At 40.5% G+C, this 24,760-nt stretch overlaps 1 protein-coding gene and 1 pseudogene across 7 annotated transcripts in view; one reads left to right on the top strand and one right to left on the bottom strand.

The window, feature by feature from the left end:
• arhgap21a (Rho GTPase activating protein 21a) overlaps nt 1-21,850 on the top strand; it is a 97,310-nt gene extending 75,460 nt beyond the window's left edge. For 5 of the 7 annotated variants that reach the window (XM_088321902.1, XM_088321901.1, XM_088321900.1 and 2 more), the window contains 10 exons: nt 1,473-1,615; nt 3,526-3,684; nt 3,748-3,826; nt 5,382-5,455; nt 5,553-5,642; nt 9,799-9,924; nt 10,013-10,054; nt 14,539-14,644; nt 18,157-18,188; nt 20,660-21,850. In XM_088321902.1, the coding sequence (XP_088178028.1) occupies nt 1,473-1,615; nt 3,526-3,684; nt 3,748-3,826; nt 5,382-5,455; nt 5,553-5,642; nt 9,799-9,924; nt 10,013-10,054; nt 14,539-14,644; nt 18,157-18,188; nt 20,660-21,850 (2,042 nt within the window). Of the gene's footprint in view, nt 1-1,472; nt 1,616-3,525; nt 3,685-3,747; nt 3,827-5,381; nt 5,456-5,552; nt 5,643-9,798; nt 9,925-10,012; nt 10,055-14,538; nt 14,645-15,778; nt 16,156-18,156; nt 18,189-20,659 lie in introns of those variants that run through there. The other 2 variants (XR_015847510.1, XM_088321903.1) reach the window with 2 other exon arrangements.
• LOC148348073 (U2 spliceosomal RNA) lies at nt 18,851-19,002 on the bottom strand (annotated as a pseudogene).
• Nucleotides 21,851-24,760: the final 2,910 nt, after the last annotated feature.

The following is a 24,760-nucleotide window of genomic DNA, read 5'->3' as shown; positions in this document are numbered from 1 at the left end:
GCTTGGTGCTCGGCATTAAGGGTTGGAATTGGGGGGTTTGGTCACCTAATGACTCCCAACACAGCAGTTGGGACTAAAATGGCAGCGCCCTGTTTGGCTGCGGCGGCATCGGCTCGTTACCGTTTAACTGTACAGGTCAGGTGTATCGACATTTCGTTCTGTGTGCATGGTTACAAAAAATGACAATAAAAGTAAATTATATTCTATTCTACCTTAACCCCTTAACGTTCCGACGTTTGGATGAACAAATACGTGTCTGTACTATGTCACCAGTCACTGAAATACGGTACTTCATGCCACATATCATTGGAAGGGATTATAGATATGATTTTAATATATGCTCATCAGAGAAACACTACTATCAGTCTGAAACAATATACCCAAAAACAATAAAGCTGGCCTAAATCACCATTATGTCCTCTGGCCGTCTTCAAGGACAATCCATAGAATTCAAACGTGCAAAATATTAACTCCGAGCATGATAATGCCGACAGATAAATAGAAATTCGCCTAAATCATTTCTGCATCAATGGACGTTGCTTCTTATCATCCATTATTTTCGCCAAAGTATTTCCGTTAACAAATATACAGACTCTTAGAATTATTCACATTATGGTAGTTAGCGCTCCCCTTTTGATAGTTAGCTTTTCCATGATTATGGTCTTTACATGCTAGTTTTTTTTCACAAAACACAGTTACATTAAACTTGCAACTTCCTCAACACATACTCTACATGTCTTACTAATACATTTACTGCACCCCTTTTATCTCATCATCACACTATTTCTATTCACGGTACCAAAGATATAAATCAATGCAAAAAAAGCACAATGAGGGAAACAACTCTTTGGTGTACCTATTAATGAAACATAGTTTTAAGAACTTTCAACAAATACATTGTAAATTTGATTTATGTTGGTCTTTATTTCAGTTTGTTTTGTCAGAAAATTATTTTAATCATAGGTACACATATTCAACTACATTCTTCCCTTACAATGTTTAGAATAGAAGAATAGTAGAGAATATATATTGTCATTGTAACACGTGAAATTCACAACAAAATTAACATTCGTCTCTGGTACCGTGAATGAAGATAATGTGATGCAGGGATATTATTGAATGCGTTTTTGTATATCGTCTGTATCACTGGTGCAGTGGTCAGGATTTGACTCTCTTTACCACAACCCAGGTTTGATTTCCTCTGTGTCCAACTTCAAAGTCTAAGCCTAGAAACACTAAAAAAGATGTTAGACCAATTTTTAATCAATAATCTGGGGTGTGCGTTATACATTAATGATACCGTAGCTTTTTCAAAATATTTGACAACAAATAAAAATCTAAATAAGCAGAATTCCTCCGCGACCCTAACGAGGATAAGCGGCGCAGAAAATTGATGGATAAGCAGAATTCACTGCTATCTGCCTAAAATATATTTCTTATTATATACTTATATTTTGCTAATAATGTTGCAGATGACACCAGTCCCCCCAAAGACAAAGGCACGTGGCGTAGGGGCATCCCTGGCCTCATGAGAAAACCCTTTGAGAGGAAAATGGCGCCCGGAGTTACGTTTGGTGTGCGACTAGACGACTGTCCTCCCGCGCACGGCAACAAAGTAAGCCATTAAACCTCCACATACACGCCAAGCTTTTGACATTTAAATGTGGTAGATGTTATCGTGCACTTTTTTTCACACACGAAACAAAACAGTGCCTCTTCATACGAGCACCTCGAAACACGAGAATTTTGATAGAAAATCCAAGTCACGCTACCACTAGAGACCAGAGGTAAGAACAGTCCGACCTAGTACAAGCCCAACCAATTAGCAGGACCGAGCCTGAAGCAAACCTGAATTTTATATCTTATTTGGGAGTACTCGAGAAGAGGAGAGGTGATTTATAATAACAAATTTAAGCCTGTCTTTTGTAACCGAATAAAGGCTGAACAAGACTGTCTGAACCAGGAGTGTCAAATTTATTTTAGCTTGGGGGCCACACAGTCCAAAAAACATTCTTACAGGGGGTGGACTAGTAGATTAAAAAAAAAACAGAGAAAGCGAGAGAGAGAGAGAGAGAGAGAAAGAGAGAGAGAGAGAGAGAGAGAGAGAGCGAGGAAAAGTAACAGAGAGAAAGAGAAAGAGAGGAAAAGATACAGAGAAAGAGAGTGAGAAAGAGAGAGAAGCAGCGAGAGAAAAATGAAAAGAGAGAGAAAGAAAGAGAGAATTAGAGAGAGATAATGGAAGGGAGAAAGAGAGGTTAGGAAAAAGATAGACACAGAGAGAATGGGCGAAAAAAAGCGAGAAAGAAACACAATAAGAAGGTTCAAAGTTTAAATAAGAAGTTGACTGAAAAATTGAAATCATAAAATTTATATTTGACCCACCAGTAATGTTGACCGCAGTATAAAATAAAATCGTACCAAAAAATTTAAAAAAAATCATCATTTCACCAGATTATGGCATTAGCCTTTTGGCCACCTTCCCCTCGGCTCTCTGTGAGAATTTTAGCCCACCCCATTCCCGACATGGTGACTGCAAATAAAAAAAGGAAAGTTGACTGTGAGGGCGGCTGCTTCTAGGACACGTTTTTAAAATCCAATACAACTGCGTCTGCCTTATTTGCCATGAGATGTGGTTGTTTTCAAAGAATCTAATATTTGAGAGGCACTGGCAGACCAAACTTGCTAACTGGAAACGAATGCTGTGAAAATGTGAAGCAACTGGAATCTGCTTTTTACAAGACCCTATGAGTCAAATGAAAATGCTACAATTGCGAGCTACGAAGTCGTGTTGCTGATCTCCAAGCGCTGCACATTTTTTGACAGAGACTTTTTAAAGAATGCCAGGCTTAATAGTCAGCTCTCACACATGTTCAGATTACCAAAATCCGACCCACTATCTGAAAAGTTCGGACTTCCCTGGATTAAAAGGACCCCCCCAAAACATATATTTTTAAAATTATTTTTCATCCCTAGCTTTTTCTCTTTGGTTCTCTTTCTTTCTCTCACATTTTACTTTTTCTTTTTTTTTGTTTCTTTTTCCTTTATTTCTTTTTTTTTTCATTTTAGTCAGTAACTTTGTGCATAATAATAAATAATAATTGGTAATATATGGATTAAAGGAAGGGTGGGCAAACCTTTTATGTGGTGGGCCACATTGGTTTAAAAGCAAATAGACCAAGCCAGGAGAACAAAAAAAGATTGATTGCTTTCATTTATTGTATTTGTCGATACAGAGTCTCGAATCCAATACATTGGCAATACATGCAAACACAAAGGGACACTGAGGACAAGGATGGCGGCAAAACAATAACAATAAATGAGTCAATAGTACTTTATTGACCATTATATGTATTGTATATGTAGTTTAACCATTTGAGTTTGGCGGGCCGGATTAATTATTCTGGTGGGGTGCAACGGGCCCACAAGCTGTAGTTGGCCCACCCCTGGATGAAAGCAACAAAAACAATCTGAAGAGCCGCTGAGGCACCAAAAAAGCTTTTTTAAAACAATCTTCTTCTATTGTAGTTTGTGCCGCTGATCGTGGAAGTGTGCTGCCACCTGGTGGAGGAGCGAGGCTTGGAGTACACCGGCATCTATCGAGTTCCTGGGAACAACGCCGCTATTTCTAACATGCAGGAAGAGCTAAACAACAAAGGGATGAACGACATTGATATCCAGGATGATGTACGACAACACACAAAACAACAACAAAAAATTCCCGTCACTTATTTGTTTTTACCTTCTCAGAAATGGCGGGATCTCAACGTCATCAGCAGTTTGCTCAAATCGTTCTTCCGCAAACTCCCTGAGCCTCTCTTCACCAATGGTAAGCATTTCTGGTGTTTTTTTTAGTGGACACATTTTTCTTTGAAAAATTCTCAAGGCATGCTAATAATGTTTTTAAAAAAGTTTCTTGGCTCTGCTTTTATTTTCTATTTTTTGTATTGTAAAAAGAGATGTAACCAATGTTCCATTTCAGCTGCCACGTGTGCAGCAGTGCACTGGCCAGACATTCTCAGCGCACAAGAAAACCATTCTGCACAAAACAATCAGGGCTCGTCATTGCAAAATTAACTCGCAAGCAAATTCAGCCAGAATTACAGTGCATGCGGGCAAAATTAACTCGGGTTCCCCCTGTGGTGTTTTAAGCAGGGTGTCTTGAAGTCAAAGTCAGCCCGAGATTGAGTAAATGAAAACAACCGTGCGTATGAGCTCACGGTCTTGTGCCAGGAGAGAGGGGGATTAGAGAGGCAGTGGGTGTAATGAAGGAGATATTATTATTGTATTTTTTTATTTATCACTAAGACATTAAAATATATAGAGACAAGTGTGGTTTACTTAATTTACCGCCTGAATTTTTAGACTACATAGCTATGGGACCTTTCTTGCCTACGTGCCTACATCAATGTTGTCGGGTAAGGTTCTGTCTCTTTACTCGACTGAACAATCGTAACAAAATAAATAACATGTTTAAATGATGTATGGAAAAAAGCAGTTAGTTTTGCTCATTTGAATTAAAAAAATATATTATTTTTACAAAAATGACAATGATATATTCCAAATATGGATGCTAGATAATCTTCCTCATTTGAATTATTATTCTCTCAATTTACATTATTTTTACATAATTAATTTGATTGAAATAAGAAACTTCTATTTAAATTATCCATGGCATATGGCAATTAATTATGCTCATTTCATTTATTATTTAAAAATATGTAGTTTTACTTTAATAATACAAACGCATCAAAGATACGCGTAGCATTCTCATTTTATATATTTGTTTTACTTTTTGGTGAAGGGAAAACTGGTTATTTTAATTTGTAATGGAAATTATATGTAAACATAAAATTACTCTCTGTTAGTGTGAAAATTTAAATAACATATTTTTTTTCCTGCTTAAAATAATTTGAATAATAAAAAAAAATAAAAATAATAAAAAACCTTCAAATAGGACAAACAAAATTTAGGCAGGGGTCCAGTGTAAGCTCAGGTGTGCTGCCACCTACTGGATAGGGAAAATACTACCGGTAGTTACTCTGTTGAAATGAAATGATCTGCATTTATATAATGCTTTTCAGTCAATGACTTCCCAAAGCGCTTTACAATGTTCTCCACATTTCCCAATAACGGCCTTGCAGCCATGTAAGGCGCTAACCTGCTTATTTGGGGTATTAGGGGTTCAGTGTCTTACCCAGGGACACTTCGACATGTAACACGGACGAGCCGGGATTCGAACTGGGATCCCTTGATCCCAAAACAAGCGCTCTACCTCCTGAGCTACTGCAGTAAATAAACTAGGACAATTGATGCTGGTTGAAAAACACTGAATTATAGTAAACTTATTGTCAGTAACTTTATTTATTAAATATCACCCACAGATAAGTACACAGATTTTATCGAGGCCAACAGAATCGAAGACCCTGTAGAGAGGCTGAAAGTACTCAAGAGGCTGGTGTGTATTTTGTATATTTTTTATTTTCATATCTAATTTTTTTCAAACTTATTTTGGGTTCAAACAATCCTTGAGATTGATTTTTGTTTCATCCCAGCTTCACGAGCTCCCCGATCATCACTACGAGACCCTCAAGTTCCTCTCAGCTCATCTGAAGACTGTGGCAGAAAACTCAGAGAAGAACAAGGTACAGCCAGACCAGGGTTTACTTTATCCGTCATGAAAGTTACTGGTGGCAAGGGTGGCTGGGTGGTTAACACAGACCTCCAAGGTGTGGAGGTCCAGAGTTCAACTCCAGGGGTTGCAGCCCTCTTTTGCGGAGTTTGTATCTTCTCCCCGTGCTTGCGCGGGTTTCCTCCGGGGCTCTCCGGTTTCCTCCCTCATTCCAAAAACATACATGTCAGGTTAATTGGCCGGTCCAAATTTGTCCCTAGGTGTAAATGAAAGAGCGAGTTGTATGTCTCTGTGTGCACTGACACTGGCTGGAAACCGTTTTCTATTTTTACCGGATTTTTTTAACCAATTCGGGTTTCCCCTGCATACTGTTCAAAGTCAGTTGGGATGGGTTCCATCACCACCTGCGACCCTTAGAATATACGGCACAGAACATAGATGGATGGGTGAGAGATACTGAAAAGCCGCTACTTATTCCAACATTTAAAACACTGCGGCTTACAATATGATGCGCATTCTTCTTTTTTTTTTCATAAGGCGGATTGTCGTGAGAATGTCGAGGGAAACCTCAGAATGATGAGCTATGTGACTGATATTAAGCTCTCCTATCCCTTGCACACATGACTACACGATAATTATCAGGCTGACAATTATCGGACTGATAACTGCATAATGTGACGCCACCATTTTCGGCCCGATAGTAAAAATATACCTGATAATTAATCACCTGTGCAACACTAAAATATTCCATGAGCCGACACTACTTGTTAAATAGATTTCAAGCATTTATATATAATGTGTTTTTATGTATCATGGGAGGACTTGATATCAGTTGGCTCAGCATGTGTACAGGCAGTTGTGATTGTACGGGCTCCTGATTTTTAGTCAGTACAGTTCACACGGGTAATTAAAATCTTGGAAATGCTTGAATCTTTTTTGTTTTCCAGGATTAAAAAGTGCTTGAATTTTGGGTAAAGTACTTGTAAATGCTTGAAATTGTTGCAATGTTTCACAACAAGTCTGCCTAAAAATGACGCTGACACTGCCCTCCAGTGACTTCCTCCCCTGTGATTGACGGCAGCTGGCATTAGTTTGTATGGAATTGTCTTACGATGCCCCCTTACTGAGTGCGCCAAAGAAGACAGGTGCATGGTACACCTAAACAGGGCACTATGAAATGTGTGTTAGTGCAAGGATAATGTATTAATCATTGGCATTTATTATAGGGCATGCAAAAAAGGAAGATTGCGTTTCCCAGTAGTAAATTTTAATGGGAAGAACTTCCTGCAACCTAAATTGTTACTGATACTTGAGAAATTGAAAAAAAAATATTTCAAAGTATTTTAAAAGTGCTTGAATTTAGCCATGAAAAACGTGTTGAACCTTATAAGGCGCTATAGTAGGAACGTCAACAAAACAGTCGGATAGGTCAGTCAAACTGTATCATCCCTTTAACGTCACGACAGCCCGTCGGCGGGCCGTCGAACTGTTAAAAAGCAAATACTCAGACACGTACAGACACTATGTCTGTACAATGTCATTGGTCACTAAAATACGTCATGCCACATATAATTAAAAAAATTAAACTCTTGGGATTCCTGATATGCCGACCATTTAAAGATATACTTATCACAGAAACATCACGATCATCTGGCACAAGATACCTGAAAAATATCACATTCGATGATAATACGCAACCATGATCCCCCTACATTCGTGGGTGGAGTGCATCCAACCGTGAAAAATAGTACACCAAAACACGCGATAATGCCAACAAATTAAAAATTATCCGCCGAAAAGCATCTCTGCATCGTTGAACGTTGCTTCTTGCTGTCTGTTCAGCCCAATAAAATTATCTTCTCTAGAGCATAGACCAACCTAACTTGCGATTCACATATTTTCGGCAATTATACGAGCCTGTAAATGCTAAAAAGGACCCCCCCTATATATATCCCACCATACACCACGCGCAACTTCTACGGGGCAAAATTGAGTCAGCGGCTGCTTACTGTAGTTGTGGGACTCAATATTGATCCATATAATGTATACGGCGCAGTGTATTATAAGGCCCATGGTCAGCTTTTGAAAAAAATGAAGGCTTTTAAGTGTGCCTTGTAATGCGGAATATACGGTACATTGAGTTATTTTTTTAAAGAATGTTTTTAATTTAATCAAGAGTTATTTCTGTGTTAGTCAGCAGTGGAAAGCCTCAACGACTACAGGCCTGTCGCTCTTACGCCTGTGGTCACGAAGTGCTTCGAGGGGTTAGTGTCCCAGCACATCAAAAACTCCCTGCCACTCACACTGGGCCCCCACCAGTTTGCCTACAGGGCAAACCGCTCCACTGACGACGCCATAAACACAGCACTTCACACCGTGCTGAAACACCTGGACCACCGGGGGAGCTACGTCAGAATGCTCTTTCTGGACTTCAGCTCAGCCTTCAACACCATTATCAAACCTGCACACCTAGGACTCTCTCCCTCCATCTGCCACTGGATAATGGACTTCCTCTCCAACCGCCCACAGTCCGTAAAACTCGGTACCCACGTCTCTCCCACCCTAACACTGAACACTGGCTCCCCCCAAGGTTGTGCACTGAGCCCCCTGCTTTTCACCCTCTACAGCTCCGACTGCTCACCGACCCACCCCACAAACACTATAATTTAGTTCGCTGACGATACCAACTTGATCGGCCTCATCTCTGAAGGGGACGAGGCGGCATACAAAGATGAGGTGGAGTCACTGTCAACGTGGTGTTCGGAAAACCACCTCATACTGAACACCACAAAAACAAAATAACTGATTCTGGATTTCAGAAGGAATGGCAGGAATCCAGAACCACTCATCATAAAAGGAGACTGTGTAGAGAGAGTCCACTCCTTCAAATTTCTGGGTGTGCACATCTCTGACGACCTCTCCTGGTCTGCAAACACCAAAGCGGTGGTAGGGAAGGCCCAGCAGCGACTGCACTTCCTGAGATTGCTCAGAAAAAAATTATCTAAAACAGCAGCTGCAGGTGTCCTTTTACAAAGCCACAGTGGAGAGCATTCTAACATACTGCATTAGGGTGTGGTATGCTGGGTGCACAGCAGCAGACAGGAAAAAGCTCCAGAGGATCATCAAAACAGCCCAGAAAATCGTCGGTTGCTCTCTGCCCAGTCTGGAGGACATTGCCTGTTCTTGCTACCTCAGCAGAGCAGAAAACATCATCAAGGACTTTTCTCACCCCGGCCACCACGTCTTCGACCTGCTGCCTTCCGGCAAGCGCTACAGGTCACTCAAAGCAAAAACAAACAGACTCAGAGACAGTTTCTTCCCCACAGCCATTACCACCCTAAACAGACACCGCACAGAAAAACTGAAAACTCTTGCAAAAAACAACCTCACACGAATGTAAAATAGTACTCACGTACATGCTGACTGCACTATGTTTGTTCACTGTAAACAGACACCGCACAAAAAATCTGAAAACTCTTGCCAACACTACCTCATACGAATATAATGGTACTCATGTCTATGTTCTTGCACATGTCGACTGCACTATGTTTACTGCTCACCTTGCACAATGTCTGACCATTTCTTTTTTCTGCACTAGGATGACTATGTTTGCATCAATGCATATGCTGACAATTTTTTTGCACTATGATGACTTCTGCACCAAATACAATATTGCACACCCCTTACGATACCAACGGTATCACGATAACAACTGTATGTAACATCCCACATGCCGACATTTCTTGTGTAAATACCATGTAAATTATAACTATAGCCTTATCCCCCTTGTTTTATAATCTTATCTTCTCTGTTCCTTTATCTTCTTGGCTCATACCTCACTGTTAATGTGTAAAACTGGAGTGTCATGCCCAATTTCGTTGTCACAATATGTTAACCCATTTTGTAACAATGACAATAAAGGTATATTCTATCTATCTTCTATTAAGATAGACAAGTGCGACCACAGTCTGCAAACAAATGTCTTAATCACATCACAATGTGTTCCTTTTGTGTACTAGACATTTCCCGCAGATTTTTTTAGATTACCACACGAATTCTGCTGCGGCTTGTACAACAAGTTGTGTTTCCTCTTTAAACTTGCGCATGTGGCTTTTAAATAGGGGCAATGCATAGTCCAGAATTTATGTTAATAAACGCCGTGTGTGCAGATGGAACCGAGGAACCTGGCCATTGTGTTCGGTCCCACCCTGGTGCGCACCACCGAGGACAACATGACACACATGGTGACGCACATGCCCGACCAGTATAAAATAGTGGAGACGCTCATTCAAAATGTGAGTAAACCAAAAGCAACAAAAACCTTACCCCCAAAAACGTCACCCCCTTGAGGATGATATTTTTCGACATACCATTTTTGTACAGTACGACTGGTTCTTCACCGAAGAAGGCAATGGAGATCCGGTGGTAAGTGCTTCTCATTTTATTTTAACAAAAGTCCACTGAGAAACAAATGAATAGAATTAGTAAAATCTTTGCAAACTTTCCTCTACTTGCAGTTAATTTCGCTTATTTAGATGGATGCAATTACTGTATTCTTTGTAAGACAAGAACATTATATTTAATCTTTATTTAAATTGTTAATTCTGCTCATTTAAATTGTTTTTCTTCAGTTTTCCAAAACTGATAAATTTTTACTAAAATACAACAAATGTTCTTTTTTTTTCATATAATTATTTGTCGTAAGGGCAGCACGGCGGCACAGCGGTTAGCGCATGTGCGGCACAGTTCTGAGGTCATGAGATTGAACCTCCTGTGTGGAGTTTGCATGTTTTTCCCGTGGGTTTCCTCCGGGCACTCCGGTTTCCTCCCACATTCCAAAAACATGCATGTAAGGTTAATTGGCCGGTCCAAATTGTCCCTAGGTGTAAATGAGCAAGTGAGTTGTCTGTCTCTCTGTACCCTGCGACTGGCTGACAACCAGTTCAGGGTGTCCCCTGCCCACTGCCCGAGGATGGCTGGGATGGGCTCCAGAACCCCCGCGACCCTACTGAGGATAAGCAGTGCAGATAATGAATGGATGGATATGTTGTAACATTTAAAAAACGTTTTAAATAAAAAACAAGAAATGTACTTTGCTTTAAATATTTTCTTTCTCAATAATATTTGACAAACATTTTTTTACTAAAACAAGAATAATATATAAAAATATGCAAAACAAAAAACCCTTCTGATTTTAAATATTTCTTGTATTTTAATTTATTACTTTTTTAAATGATCGATTATGATAATGTGAAAATATTTTTTTAATCAAATTAAGACAACTATATTACACTTTTTACCATTTTGAATATTATTTTTCAAGATGTCTTTCTTTTTAAGTAATTATTTGTAGTCAAATAAAAATGTACATTAAATGCGCGTAGCTGTCAGGGCGGACCAGAACAGAGCAGGAGACCCCAGAGCGTTCGTTACAAGTCTTTTATTTGGGGAAGCGTACAGGGTTAGCGGGAGACGTGATGACCGTCGAACGTCAGCAGCAACGCCGTGAAGGCAACTTCGGGACACGTAGCCAATCGTAGCGTGGGACGGAAGCAGGTCGAGTTTACCGGGACTGGAGAGAAGATCGTAGCGTGGAACGGAAGCAGGTCGGATTTACTGGGACTGGAGAGAAGATCGTAGCGTGGAACGGAAGCAGGTCGGATCGGAGGCAGGCAGAATCAGGTAAACAAGTCAAAAAGACACAGGAAAATCAGGCGAGTCAAACGGGGTAAAAAGTAATCCTCAGACAACCAGGTCTCGGCGTAGCGTTCTTAAAAAGGGGACATGAACCAATCAGGAAGCGCATTCCAGCGCGCCAGATGATAACCCCAGGTGGCTCCACTTAGGTAATCATGACAGTAGCAATATTTTTTTTTCATTTTAAATATTATTTTGCTCGATTTACCTTAATTATTTAAGTAAAATGAGAAGATTCTTATTATAGGGACAAAAGCATGACCAACTTGGGTGCCGAGGTGCTTAACTTGTTTGGGTGTTTGGGCATTTGGGTTGGCCATGGTCAAATTGTTTTGTTTTTTGCTATCTTTTCCTTTTTTCTTTTCTTTGTTTTTGTGTATGTGTTTGTCTTGCTGTCGGTCACCCCTTTCGAGGGATTTTGAACATGGTAGATGGATAGAGGAAAATTCGATTCAAAATATGCACTGTTGATAGCAGTTACAGTGGCCTGCAAAACTATTTGGCCCCCTTGAACTTTGTGTTCCACTTCATGATTCTGTCCCACATATTGTTGATGCTTCTCAAGAAAATACAGTTTTATATCTTTATGTTTGAAGTCTGAAATGTGGCAAAAATCACAAAGTTCAAGGGAGCAAATAGTTTTGCAAGCCACTGTAATTTGTCTCATTCCAATTTTTTTTCTTCACGTTTTTTAAATTAATTATTTTACCAAAACAATACAAATGTATTATTTTAACTGTTTTTAATTCATGTTTTATTTTTACAAAAATAACACAAATGTATATGTATATATATATATATCTATATATATATATATATATATCTCATCTCATCTCATTAGCTGCACCGCTTATCCTCAGTAGGGTCGCGGGGGTGCTGGAGCCCATCCCAGCAATCATCGGGCAGTGGGCAGGGGACACCCTGAACTGGTTGCCAGCCAATCGCAGGGCACACGGGAACAGACAACTCACTCGCTCAGTCACACCTAGGGACAATTTGGACCGGCCAATTCACCTGAAATGCATGTCTTCTTTGGAATGTGGGAGGAAACCGGAGTGCCCAGAGGAAACCCACGCAAGCACAGGGAGAACATACAAACTCCGCACAGTAAGGCCGGGAGATGGATTTGAACCCACGCAGGAGGTTCCCACGACCTCAGAATTGTGCCGCACACGCGCTAGCCACTGCTATATAGGGCAGCTATATATATATACTGGACTGTCTCAGAAAATTAGAATATTGTGATAAAGTTCTTTATTTTCTGTAATACAATTAAAAAAACAAAAATGTCATTCATTCTGGATTCATTACACATCAACTGAACTATTTCAAGCCTTTTATTATTTGAATATTGCTGATTTTGGCTTACAGCTGAAAAAAACTCAAAAATCCTATCTCAAAATATTAGAATACTTCCTCAGACCAAGTAAAAAAAATAATTTTATAACAGCAAAACTAAATCAAACATTTGAAAATGTCCATTGATGCACTCAGTACTTGGTTGGGAATCCTTTTGCACGGATTACTGCATCAATCCGGCGTAGCATGGAGGCAATCAGCCTGTGGCATTGCTGAGGTGTTATTGATGCCCAGGATGCTTCGATAGCGGCCTTCAGCTCATTTGCATTTGTAGGTTTGGTGTCTTTCATCTTCTTCTTAACTATACCCCACAAATTCTCGATGGGGTTCAGGTCAGGGGAATTAGCAGGCCAATCAAGGACAGTGATGCCATGGTCAGTGCACCAGTTACTGGTGGTTTTGGCACTGTGGGCAGGTGCCAGATCATGCTGGAAAATGAAATCCTCATCTCCATAGAGCTTTTCAGCAGATGGAAGCATGTAGTGCTCTAAAATCTCTTGGTACACAGTTGCATTTACTCTGGACTTGATGAAACACAGTGGACCAACACCAGCAGCTGACATGGCTCCCCAAACCATTGCTGACTGTGGGAACTTCACACTGGATTTTAAGCAACTTGGATTTTGCTCTTCTCCAGCCTTTCTCCAGACTCTGGCGCCTTGACTTCCAAATGAAATGCAAAACTTGCTTTCGTCTGAAAAGAGGACTTTGGACCACTCTGCAACCGTCCAGTGCTTCTTCTCCATAGCCCAAGTCAGACGCTTCTTCCGTTGTCTTTAGTTCAGAAGTGGCTTGACCATGGGAATACGGCTATTGTAGCCCATTTCCCGGACACGTCTGTGAACTGTGGCTTTTGATACCTGGACTCCAGCTTCAGCCCACTGTCTTTGAAGCTCCCTCAAATTCTGGAAGCGGCTCTTCTTCACAATTTTGTTAAGGCTGCGGTCATCTCTCTTGGTTGTGCAGCGTTTCCGGCCACATTTTTCCCTTCCAACAGACTTTTTGTGGATATGCTTTGAAACTGCACTCTGTGAACAGCCTGCTCTTTGAGAAATTTCTTTTTGTGTCTTACCCTCCTGATGGAGGGTATCAATGATGGTCCTCTGGACAGCAGTCAGATCAGCAGTCTTCCCCATACTTGTGATTTAGTTTACTGAACCAAGCTGAGTGTTTTTAAGGCTCAGGAAACCCTCGCAAGGTGTTTCGAGTTAATTAGATGATTCAGGTGATTAGTTGAATAGCCTACTTGTATACTTTTTCATGATATTCTAATATTTTGAGATAGGATTTTTGAGTTTTCTTAAGCTGTAAGCCAAATTCAGCAATATTCAAATAATAAAAGGCTTGAAATAGTTCAGTTGATGTGTAATGAATCCAGAATGTATGACATTTTTGTTTGTTTAATTGCATTACAGAAAATAAAGAACTTTATCACAATATTCTAATTTTCTGAGACAGTCCAGTATATATATATATATATATATATATATATATATATATATATATACACCAGAGCTATGTCCCCCCCCTAGTGGGAGGTGGCTAGAGTCTTTTTCTGACTCCTTCTGGGAAATCGATACAGAGGAGGGGATTCCCAAACCCCTAGCTCGACCTAACTGATGTGTTGGGAGTCATTAGGTGACCAAACCCCCCAATTCCAACTCCTAATGCCGAGCGCCAAGCGGGGAGGCAATGAGTACCAATGTTGTAAGTCTTAGGTATGACCCGGCCGAGGCTTGGACCAGCTACTTCCCAGTCTCAGGGCGGCTGCCCTACCCCAAAGCCACCAAGCTGGATTAACTTTTTTCCGTGATACTTTTAAGAAATAATGATTTTTTTTTTTGCCCTCTCAGACATTTTCTCCCGAGGAGAGCGCGGTGGAATCGCAGCCGGTGCCCAATATCGACCACTTGCTCACCAATATCGGTCGAACGGGCACGTCTCAAGGCGAAGTATCAGGTCAGTGATGCCCTCTCAAGTAGGCAAGGAGAGCCAATGCCGCTTTTAAATGCAAAATGACAAGACTCCCACAAAGCTGCTTTAAGCTGCTCCTCACACTCACAAATTATACTCTTTAGTTTTGCTACAGGGTCAAGCCTAGCCTTATATCTATCAGTTTTTCAACTGTGACTTGTATTATTATCCCCACTGCCCTCCTACGGCCGCTTTTGGAATAACACATGTTTTAATTAAACATACGAAATATTTACAGTATTTGTATTTGTTTTGTTTTTTTCAAATAATAATGATAGAAATAATTCATTACAATTATCGTTGCCTTTCACACTTGGTATTGGTTAAAACGATTATAATGAAACTTTATTTTCTGTTCTTAGTGTACGGATATTTTTACATTTACTGTATTCCCACGTGCATTTATTTCGACAAACGTCGCATACTGTACGTGGCCATAATTAAAATTATTTATTGACAGCATAAACTATAAACACAATGCCTACATAAAATGTACAATGTGTGAATTCAATATCCTTCAAAGACTGAATCATCAGACATACCAAAGACTTGTTTCCTTCGTCATGCTTTTTTGCAATTATTTATATCTTTCAAGAACACTTTGTTTTCTCCATTCTCTAACAATCTTCTCTGGTACTGTGAATTAAAGTAGTGTGATAATGCAATGACACGTAATGCCTTTTCATATGTCATCCATATCACTGGTGGACTAGTGGTTAAGATTTGGCACTCTCATCGCCGCAATACTGGTTCGATTCCTGTTGCATTTAAGGTTTTGTGATTGTGGTCAGCAATGTTTTTAGACAGATCTATCATTTCACAAATACATCATGTAAAACTTCATGCACTTTATAAACAGGCCAATTTGGTCCATTTTTAAAAACCACACATTTTGAGTTCATGACAAAGACATTTGGAAGTTGGTTGAGTGTTTTCATTTTGCATTTGGCTTCTTCTCAAAAACAACTTTATCTGCATTTTGCTGAGGGCGAGACGTGCTATCTTTCTTTTTTTCTTTTCATTTTGCAAGCACTAGCTTCTGCGGCTGTGACTAACGTTATTTGCAGAGTTCCGTGTTAAAAAAGGCCACCTACTTTTCCTACCTTCTGTCTCCACTAGCGAGGCTCTGTCGGGTGTCCTAAAGGCTTTGCATACTGATCTGTGACGCAGGCCAAGTGGGCGGAGTCTATCACGCCGTGATGTCACTCATGGACTCCATCTTGTCCGTCATGGACGGATGGAACTGTAGCAAGAAGCAAGATTGTTGCCCGAGATGTAGCTGCCTAGTCTGCAGGAATCTGCACTTCTTTTAATAAGGGTAACCCAAAGAAAAACCCAGGGAGGGGCGGTTAATTAAAACAGAAAGGAAGCAGCTTCACGGTACAGTACGGCGCCCCCGTGTGGTAGGGTTTTCTATGCGCATCTGAAAAAAAGTTCTCCGCTGTCTCTCCTCAAATGCTTCGTAGCTGGCCCCCTCTGCAGAGAGAGACGGCACGGTACGCTCAGCCGCCGGTCCAACCATCATATGCACCAGGGGTGGCGCAGAGGGGCACATTATTAGACGAGGGGTGTCAAACTCATTTGAGCGCGAAGGCCACCTATAAGGAAAAAAAACTATTGCGGGCCGGACCAGTACATCAAAAAAGAGAGAGAGTGAAAGAAAGGAAAAACAGAAAGAGAGCATAAGATAAAGAGAATAAGGGAGAAACAGAAAGAAATAAAGAAAGAAAAAGGGAAAGAAAGACAGAAAGAAAGGCCAGATTGAATCTGTTGGCGGGCAGCGGGCCTCATGTTTGACACCCCTGTTAAAGGCAAAAATTTCATAAGAACGGAGCGGGAAGACCCTTTGGAGGCTCCTCCCCTTACTCTGCTGATGTGTCCTCTTCTCGTAAAGCGAGCCCCTCTGTGACCACCGTCTTGTCATCAACACACTGTTGTCACGGCAACCATCATACCATGTTGTGTGTGAGCTGGAGAAACAAATAATGTAAAATATTGTAAAATAGGATCATAAAAACTAGGTATGTCCTAAAATCATATAAATGTCCTTTTAAGTATATATATATATATATATATATATATATATATATATATATATATATATATATATATATTTATGTATTAATAGTTGATTAATTGCAAAATCAATAAAAAGAATAATAAGTCAGTTCACATTTATTTAAATAGCCCTTAATCACAAAATTGTCTCAAAGGACTGCACAGGATTACAATTACACCATCGCCTGATCTTAAACCAACATGCGGGCAAGGAAAAACTCAAAACCTCAGCGTGAGGAAAAATAATATCATATTGTCCTGCACAAAAATTGTGTTTGTTTTTTCAAATAATTGCATAATCCATTTTATATATATATATAATAATAATAATAATTTCCTTTGTATTGTCATTCTTTGTAACAATGTACACAGAACGAAATGTCGATACACCTGACCCGTTGTAGCGAGTATCTGCACAAATGTTATTGCAATGTTACTATAAATTATTATTATTAGGAGTGAGGCTAAGGAAATTTGTTCAAACCAAAAAAAGGAAAGATGAGTTATAACAGGGGCCGAGAACCTATGGCTATTTTAATGAGTACATCCGGCTGGGAGATCAAATAAAAGACATTTGTTATTTTCCTGAATTGTTCCAAATGTGACCTGAACAAGACTGAGGAACATGCATTTGGTTCAGGCCAGTATATATTGGACACAGTCTCAACCCCAGTTTACAATCTCGGTGTCACACCAAAATACCCCATCTTGACTGTATATCACTAAGGAATCATTTACATGGACGCTCATTAAACAATATATGTTCACTGTTAAGACATTATATGATGAAAATCCACAGAACAAGTTGTAAACACCCATACCCATCAAAGCCAGCAAAGTACCCAAAACGATTTGATTGGGTGAGGGGTAGAGATAGGCAGAGTTATGCATGCATAGCGCAAGCACACACTTCTCTGTAAAATATGTATGTTTCCTTCTCGTTTGCAGTATTTTGTGACATTTTTACAAAATAATTTTTCTTGCACTTTGTTTTAAAACAAATGTTTAAATCTTATCAAATAATGAAACTTCACACAGTGAAATAAAATGCGCTGAATAATTCGCTTTTGTCTGGGAGCGGTTTTTGGCGGTTGAATTTTGTCTTTTAAAATATGGCTTTCTCAAAAAAAATTTAAATATTCATGGCTCTTTGGGTCACAAAGGTTCCCAACATCTGAGTTCAAATCTAGTCTCATTCATCACAATTGTGTTCATTCTGCATGGCAAACACTTTCCTCGCTTTTTGTGTTGTCTCAGCAGGGGGCGCTATCCCCCCTCCCGTTTTTTAGGGGAGAGTGTCCAGCATGGTCCTCGATGGTGTGCGTAATCACTACTGTATTGTGTCGTTTCATCGCTCCATTGAAACGCTTTTCCTCCACTCGCCACCAAAACTTGATTTTTGATGTACTCTAATGCATTTTTTTCCTGTTGTTTTGCAGATTCTCCAACCAGTGACTCGGCCAAGTCAAAGGTGAGTTGAGATTGATACGCGTAAAGAAATCTAAAAAGGAGAGGTGAGTGGAGTAGCGGGTGGATGTACTTGGGTGGGGGTTATTAACTGCGATGGCGGATTCAAATGAAAACTGATTTCAAAACAATAGCAGGCCAGCATTTTTTATGATGTGGGCCGACGGCAGACCGGCATCTTAGAGACGTAACCTGAAAACCGCAAAATGTCAATTACTTATATATATATATATATATATATATATATATATATATATATATATATATAATTTGTTTGTGTTGTATGGTGGGGAAATTGTTATAAAGAGGTTAAAAAACACTTATTCCACACCATGAAGTGAAAATGTTGTGACACTGACTTCTACATAAAAATAATTCAAACGCTTGGGTGTACATTATACAGGAGGTTTTATAGTAGTATATTGCAGTATTAAGAGACCACAAGACCACACTGAGAACATTAGATGCAACGGTAATTGAACCCGGGTTGCAGCACTGAGTGGGGTTTTGGGGTTTTTAAGGGTTATTGATCTATCTTCGTTATTCATTATCCATTATCCGTTATCGGTCAGTTCATAATACGCTACAAAGCCAAGGAGCCGGGACACTTACTCTCAGCCAAAAGGCCAAGCTAAGGGCCTAGCCCTAAAGCCTTGCTGCGATCATTGCGAATGCACCGTTCCCGGAGGTACTGCAATACCGGGCCGATGCGTGGAGTGGACAGAGCAAGCTCATATTCCATCTCCGAAATGCAAAAATCAAAGATAGTGACTTTAAAGGCCAAGCTAAGAACCTAGCATCAAGGCCAAGCTAGTGCTAAATCCTAACCACTAGACCCACAGTGATATAGACGACGCATGAAAAGGCATTCAATTTTATCCCATAATCACACTGTTTTCAGTCAAGGTACCAGAGATGAATGTTAGAGAATGGAGAAAACAGATTCGTCTTAATTTGCTATTTATTACTTGCTTGTTTTACTCTTGTTTTTCTCTAGCTTTATTATTGTGTCCAACTATATGTACAGCGACCTTGGGTATCCTGAAAAGCGCTTCAAAGTACAATGTAGTATTATTATTATTATTATTATTATTATTATAAATAAACACCAAAAAAAGAAAATTAAATAACTAAATACATTGTAAATTGTAAAAGGGTATATTGTGTTCAGTTTCCGTCGTCAATAAATGCTTTTAATCATGGCCGCACCTGTTCGACATTTGTCACTTACAGTGCTTAGTTTTAGCTGAGAAAAAGTCAAGCAAACCTGAATCCCAATTTTTAATTAAAAAAAAATAAAAATAAATTGGGTTCGTGTGACGCACAAGTGAGGCAGCACGGTGGCGCAGTGGTTAGCGCGTGTGCGGCACAGTTCTGAGGTCGTGGGAACCTCCTGCGTGGGTTCAAATCCAGCTCCCGGCCTTACTGTGCGGAGTTTGTATGTTCTCCCCGTGCTTGCGTGGGTTTCCTCCGGGCACTCCGGTTTCCTCCCACGTTCCAAAGACATGCATTTCAGGTGAATTGGCCGGTCCAAATTGTCCCTAGGTATGAGTGAGCGAGTTGTCTGTCCGGGTGTGCCCTGCGATTGGCTGGCTACCAGTTCAGGGTGTCCCCTGCCCACTGCCCAATGATTGCTGGGATGGGCTCCAGCACCCCCGCGACCCTACTGAGGATAAGCGGTGCAGCTGATGAGATGAGATGCGATGGTGGTGACGCACAAGTGCCTGTTATACACTGTTTAATCTTTAGTATAACCTCAAAATGAAGAGAGAAGACATCAATGGATTTTGAACTTTCAAGGGGGACAGAGTGAGGGGCCTTCCGATAAGATAATTACATTCACACTTTCTGCTAAACACCTAAAAAGAGCACTCAAGCCTCCTCTTTTTTATTAAATCTTCAAGGTTACAAGAAAAGAGATCTGCTGTAATGGGTGTGGATATCAAAGAACAGCAACATTGATTGTCTGCCACAAGGCTGTCAAAACAACAGAGTAAGAGTCAAAATCAGGAACTGGTATTATATGAAATCTGCTTTGTACTTTTCCAATATTAATTATATATAGCCTAGATGGTAAGGCGCCCGCTTTGAGACTGGGAGGTCGGTGGTTCGCGCCCCGGCCGAGTCATTCCTAAGACTTAAAAAGTGGTCGGCGGCGCCCTCTGTTGGCTGCGGCTGCATCGGCTCGCTACAACGGGTCAGGTGCAATCGACATTTCGTTCTGTGTACATTGTTACACAGAATGACAATACAAGGAAATTATTATTATTATTATTATCATGCACCAGTGGTTCTCAAATTTTTTTAAATTATCCTAGAGAAAGTACAAGTGCACCTCCACTACACTAGGGGGCAGAGGCACTCTCACTTCAGGGGACACAAGATATTTTCTTCATCCTAGACAGAAAATAATTGAAAAGCACTGTCATACTCGAATAAATCCAGTTGGTTAAGATGAAAGTGTTCTGTTTGCAGGGTTCCTGGGGCTCAGGAAAGGACCAGTGCAGCCGAGATCTCCTGGTCTCATCCTTTTTTGCGGCGGCAGGCCGCAAAAGGAAAAAGTCCAAAGAAAAAGCGCAGACCAGCAGCTCCGATGACGACCTGGATGCGGTTTTCCCTAAACAAGAACTCCCTCATGGTGAAGAGTGGGACGCCAAGACAGACAGGGAGGACCAGTCGACGCTGAAAGCAACAAGGCGCCCCCTACTGGACGGAGGTTCCCAGGCTAAAACTTCGTCCTCGTCCGACCTGGGCACGTTGGAATCTGGGGCCTCAGCGAAGACCAAAAGTGTAGAGGGGTCCTCCGACCCTGCAGTGGGTGGCTGTGAGCTGGATGTGAGCTCCATCACTTCGGACTACTCCACTACTTCCTCTGTTACCTTCCCGAAAGGCGGCGAGGAGGCGGATGATGAGCGTAGCGAGCTGATTAGCGAAGGACGCCCGGTGGAAACTGATAGCGAGAACGACTTCCCGGTTTTCGCGCCGGGCACCGAAAACCAGTCGACCCCGCGCCGAGGAGGCGGGGCCAAAACGATGGGGCGACCCCTCTTCGCCACGCAGAAAATGATGCAATGTGACACGCTCTCTCGCAGACGCTCGCTTCGAAATAAAACGGATAGCGAGTCATCGGCAGAGGTTGCGACCGGCGTTGAGGTGTCCTCGCGCTTGGCGCGGGTTTTGGATGTCATGAAAAAGGGGCGGTCTACAGGCAGCTTAAGCTCCTCCTCCCGCAGCGAATCAGACCACCCGGAAACAGCCGCTTGGCACCTGAAAATCGCTGAACGCCTGCGCTCCCGTCTACGCGCTTCTTCCGAAGACGCCTTCCCGCCTAAGTCCCGCCCCATGGAGGTGCGCCGCAGGAACAACGTCCGGCGGCGTCACACCATGGCCGGGCAGAGGGACTTTGCTCAGTTTGCCGATTGGCATGACCGTCCCGTCGATCGAGCTCTGTCCTCCCCCGGGGTCCGCCGTAGAGCCTCGCAGGACTTCAGCATCCGTGATTGGCTTGGTGTCCCGGCAGGGGACGCCAACCGAGTAACTGCGGACAAGAGCCCCCGTTTGGCCCCCTCTAACGGGAAAAGTGAACCTTCGCCGGGGGATGACACCCACCCCCAAAAGCTGCCGGGGGTGCAAGTGGTACGCTCGCGCTTCTACCAGTACCTCTGAAATCCCATCTCAAATTTAATTCTATCATCACACTATTTTCAGTCACGGTACCAGAGACGAGGGAAAAAATATTTTAATTGTAATCACAAATAAGAATGTACAACTCTCTCTAATTGCCCTGCGACTGGCTGGCAACCAGTTCAGGCTGTCTCCTCCCCACTGCCCGAGGATAGCTAGGATGGGCTCCAGTACCCCCGCGACCCTACTAAGCGGTGCATATAATAGATGAATGGAACTCTCTCATAGTTACAAGCATGTTCATAGCCACAAAATGGCAGCAAAACACTACATTACGGTTGGGTCGAAAAGCTTCTTCTCTTCAAAATTTTATAGTAAATATGACCCTGTTTTATTCTTGAAAATTGCAAAAAATGACAAAAATCCAAAAAGGTGAATTTCAGTGTACAGTATTTTCAATTGCCTATACCTACCACAAGAGGGCGACAAATAGTGCAACCTGGATGGAGCAGATAACCTCTGTCTTTCTTTGAGCACTAAATACAGCCCCCCCTGGAGGAAAACAAGTACTATATTTTCTGGACTATAAGGCACACCATAATATAAGTCGCACCTTAAAAAAATACATGTATAAGGCTCACCCCACTATAAGAAACATTCAATTAAAACTACTGTACTGTGTTAGGGTAGGGTCAGAAAACTTATTTCATAGAACAGACATTATTAAAGCTTGTTTTTGCCATTAAGGTGGGTTCATTAATAAATTATTACCATATTAATTGTAATTAAAGGGACAATGTGTAATATTTAATGCCTCCTATACAACAAAAAAATAGTAAAAAAATACATTGATTTGAATGGGCAAAACTACATGAACTATCATATCAATGTTAATATTTATTTTTAAAAAAAAATCATAGGTCGAGACATTTGTATTATTTTTTTACGAAGTGGAATCCCTACCTAAGGTCGTCGCCATGTTTGTCCGGTAACTTTCTGCTACGTTGTGCTCATATGAACTGTTTTTTTATGTCTGCATTGGAGAAAGGTGCCAAGTTTTGCATACTAGGACTTTAAGCATTTCCAATTTTATGTACCGTATTTTCCGGCCTATAAGGCGCCCTGGATTGTATGGCGTATTAAGAATTTTCTGGAATCTGTTTTTGTTTATTTAGGTTAGCCTTATAGTCTGGAAAATATGGTAGTTTATATAATTGCAGTGTTGTCTTCCTTGAAGTCCATTTTGGGGCTATAAAAAAAATATTTAAGAACATTTTCACAGCGAAAAGAAAATACAAAAAATAAATAAACTCATCCTGGTACACTGGGCAAGGAATGTTTGATTTGTTTTGTTGCTTCGTGTTCAGAGATTAGCCTGACAAATATAGTTCAATTATGTCAAAAACATAGTTGATCTACGAGTATATGGACATTTTTTATGTCGGGTCTTTATTTTGATGTTCTGATCCAACACCACCCCCTTATATATAAATATATATATATTTTATGACAGATATTTTGTCCTCAAAAGCAAAAAAAAAAAAAAGACAAAAAAAGTGCCTCTTTTGCTTCTACTTTGTACCAATTTCTACAAATATTTGTAAAGAAGGAATTGAAATGTTTGGTCAAGCTTTTATTTTGAAAGAGACACCAAGCATGTGTTGTTTGCGTAGCGCTGACGTCAGTGCAATGCCCCGCCCTCCATGTCCCGCCCCTTTCCAAGAACACTGGAAATAAATCATATTAATATGATGTGAGTGTTGTCTGTTTTGTTTACGACTAATAAAAATGTAGTTTCAGAAATATATATATATACATATATATATATATATATATATACATATATATATATATATATATATATATATATATATATATATATATATATATGTATATTTATTTATAAATTATTATTTATATTTATAAATATTAATATTATTTTGTTTTGTTCATGAACCTCACAAGTAATTTAATTTTGTAATTGCTAGCTTGCTTTTTTGCGAGCTTTATTGTTTATTAGCGTTCATTTTTCTTGCTGGCTTGTTTTCTTGCTAGCTTTCCCACTTGTTAACCTGCATTCTTTCTTACTAGCTTTATCTTTGTTAGCGTCCATCTTTCTTAAGTTGTTTTCTTACTAGGTTACTTTCCTTCTAACTTTCATCTTCCTTTTTTGCTAACTTGCTTTATGGCTAATTTTTTGCTTGTCTGTATTTCTTCTCGCTAGCTTGCTTTCTTGTCCTGCTCATTAGCCTGATTTCCTGCTTGCTAACTTTATTATCTGTTAGCGATAAACTTTCTTGCTAGCTAGTCTTCCTACTAGGTTTCTTTCCTGCTAGCTTTCATTTTTATTTATTGCTAGCTTGTTTTCTTGCTAGCTTTCTCGCTCGCAGGCCCATTTTCCGTCTTGCTAGATTACTTTTTTCTTGCTAGCTTCTGTTTTTACCAGGTTTTCTTTCCTGTTAGCCTTCATCTTTCTTTGTTGCTAGCCTGTTTTCTTGCTAGCTATCTCGCTTGTTAGCCTGCTTTCTTTCTTAATAGCCTCATTTTTTTTGTTAGGGTTCATCTTTCTTGCTAGCTTATTTCTTACTAAGTTACTTTCCTGCTAGCTTTCATCTTTATTGCTAGCTTGCTTTCTTGCTATCTTTCTTGCTGGTTAGCTTGTTTTCTTTCTTGCTAACTTTCTTTTTTGTTAGCATTCATCTTACTTGCTGGTTTGTTTTCTTACTAGGTTTTAAAGGCAAAATGGACAATCCGATGTCTCTCCGCATGTTCTTTTCCGGGACAAGACGGAGTATAAGGACTTTGGAAAAATAAAGCTGAATGATTCTTTTTGCATCTCAGATAGGACGCATTGTGTTAAATCACATCTGAGCCCTTTAGTGTTACCTGTGGTGTTCCACAGGGTTCAGTACCTGGCCCCCTTCTTTTCAGCATTTACATGCTTCCATTAGA

The sequence above is a fragment of the Urocampus carinirostris genome, chromosome 18 (genome assembly GCF_059441175.1).
Source record: "Urocampus carinirostris isolate Australia breed hairy pipefish chromosome 18, RoL_Ucar_1.0, whole genome shotgun sequence".
NCBI lineage: Eukaryota > Metazoa > Chordata > Actinopteri > Syngnathiformes > Syngnathidae > Urocampus > Urocampus carinirostris.
This window is presented reverse-complemented; position numbering and strand designations above follow the sequence as displayed.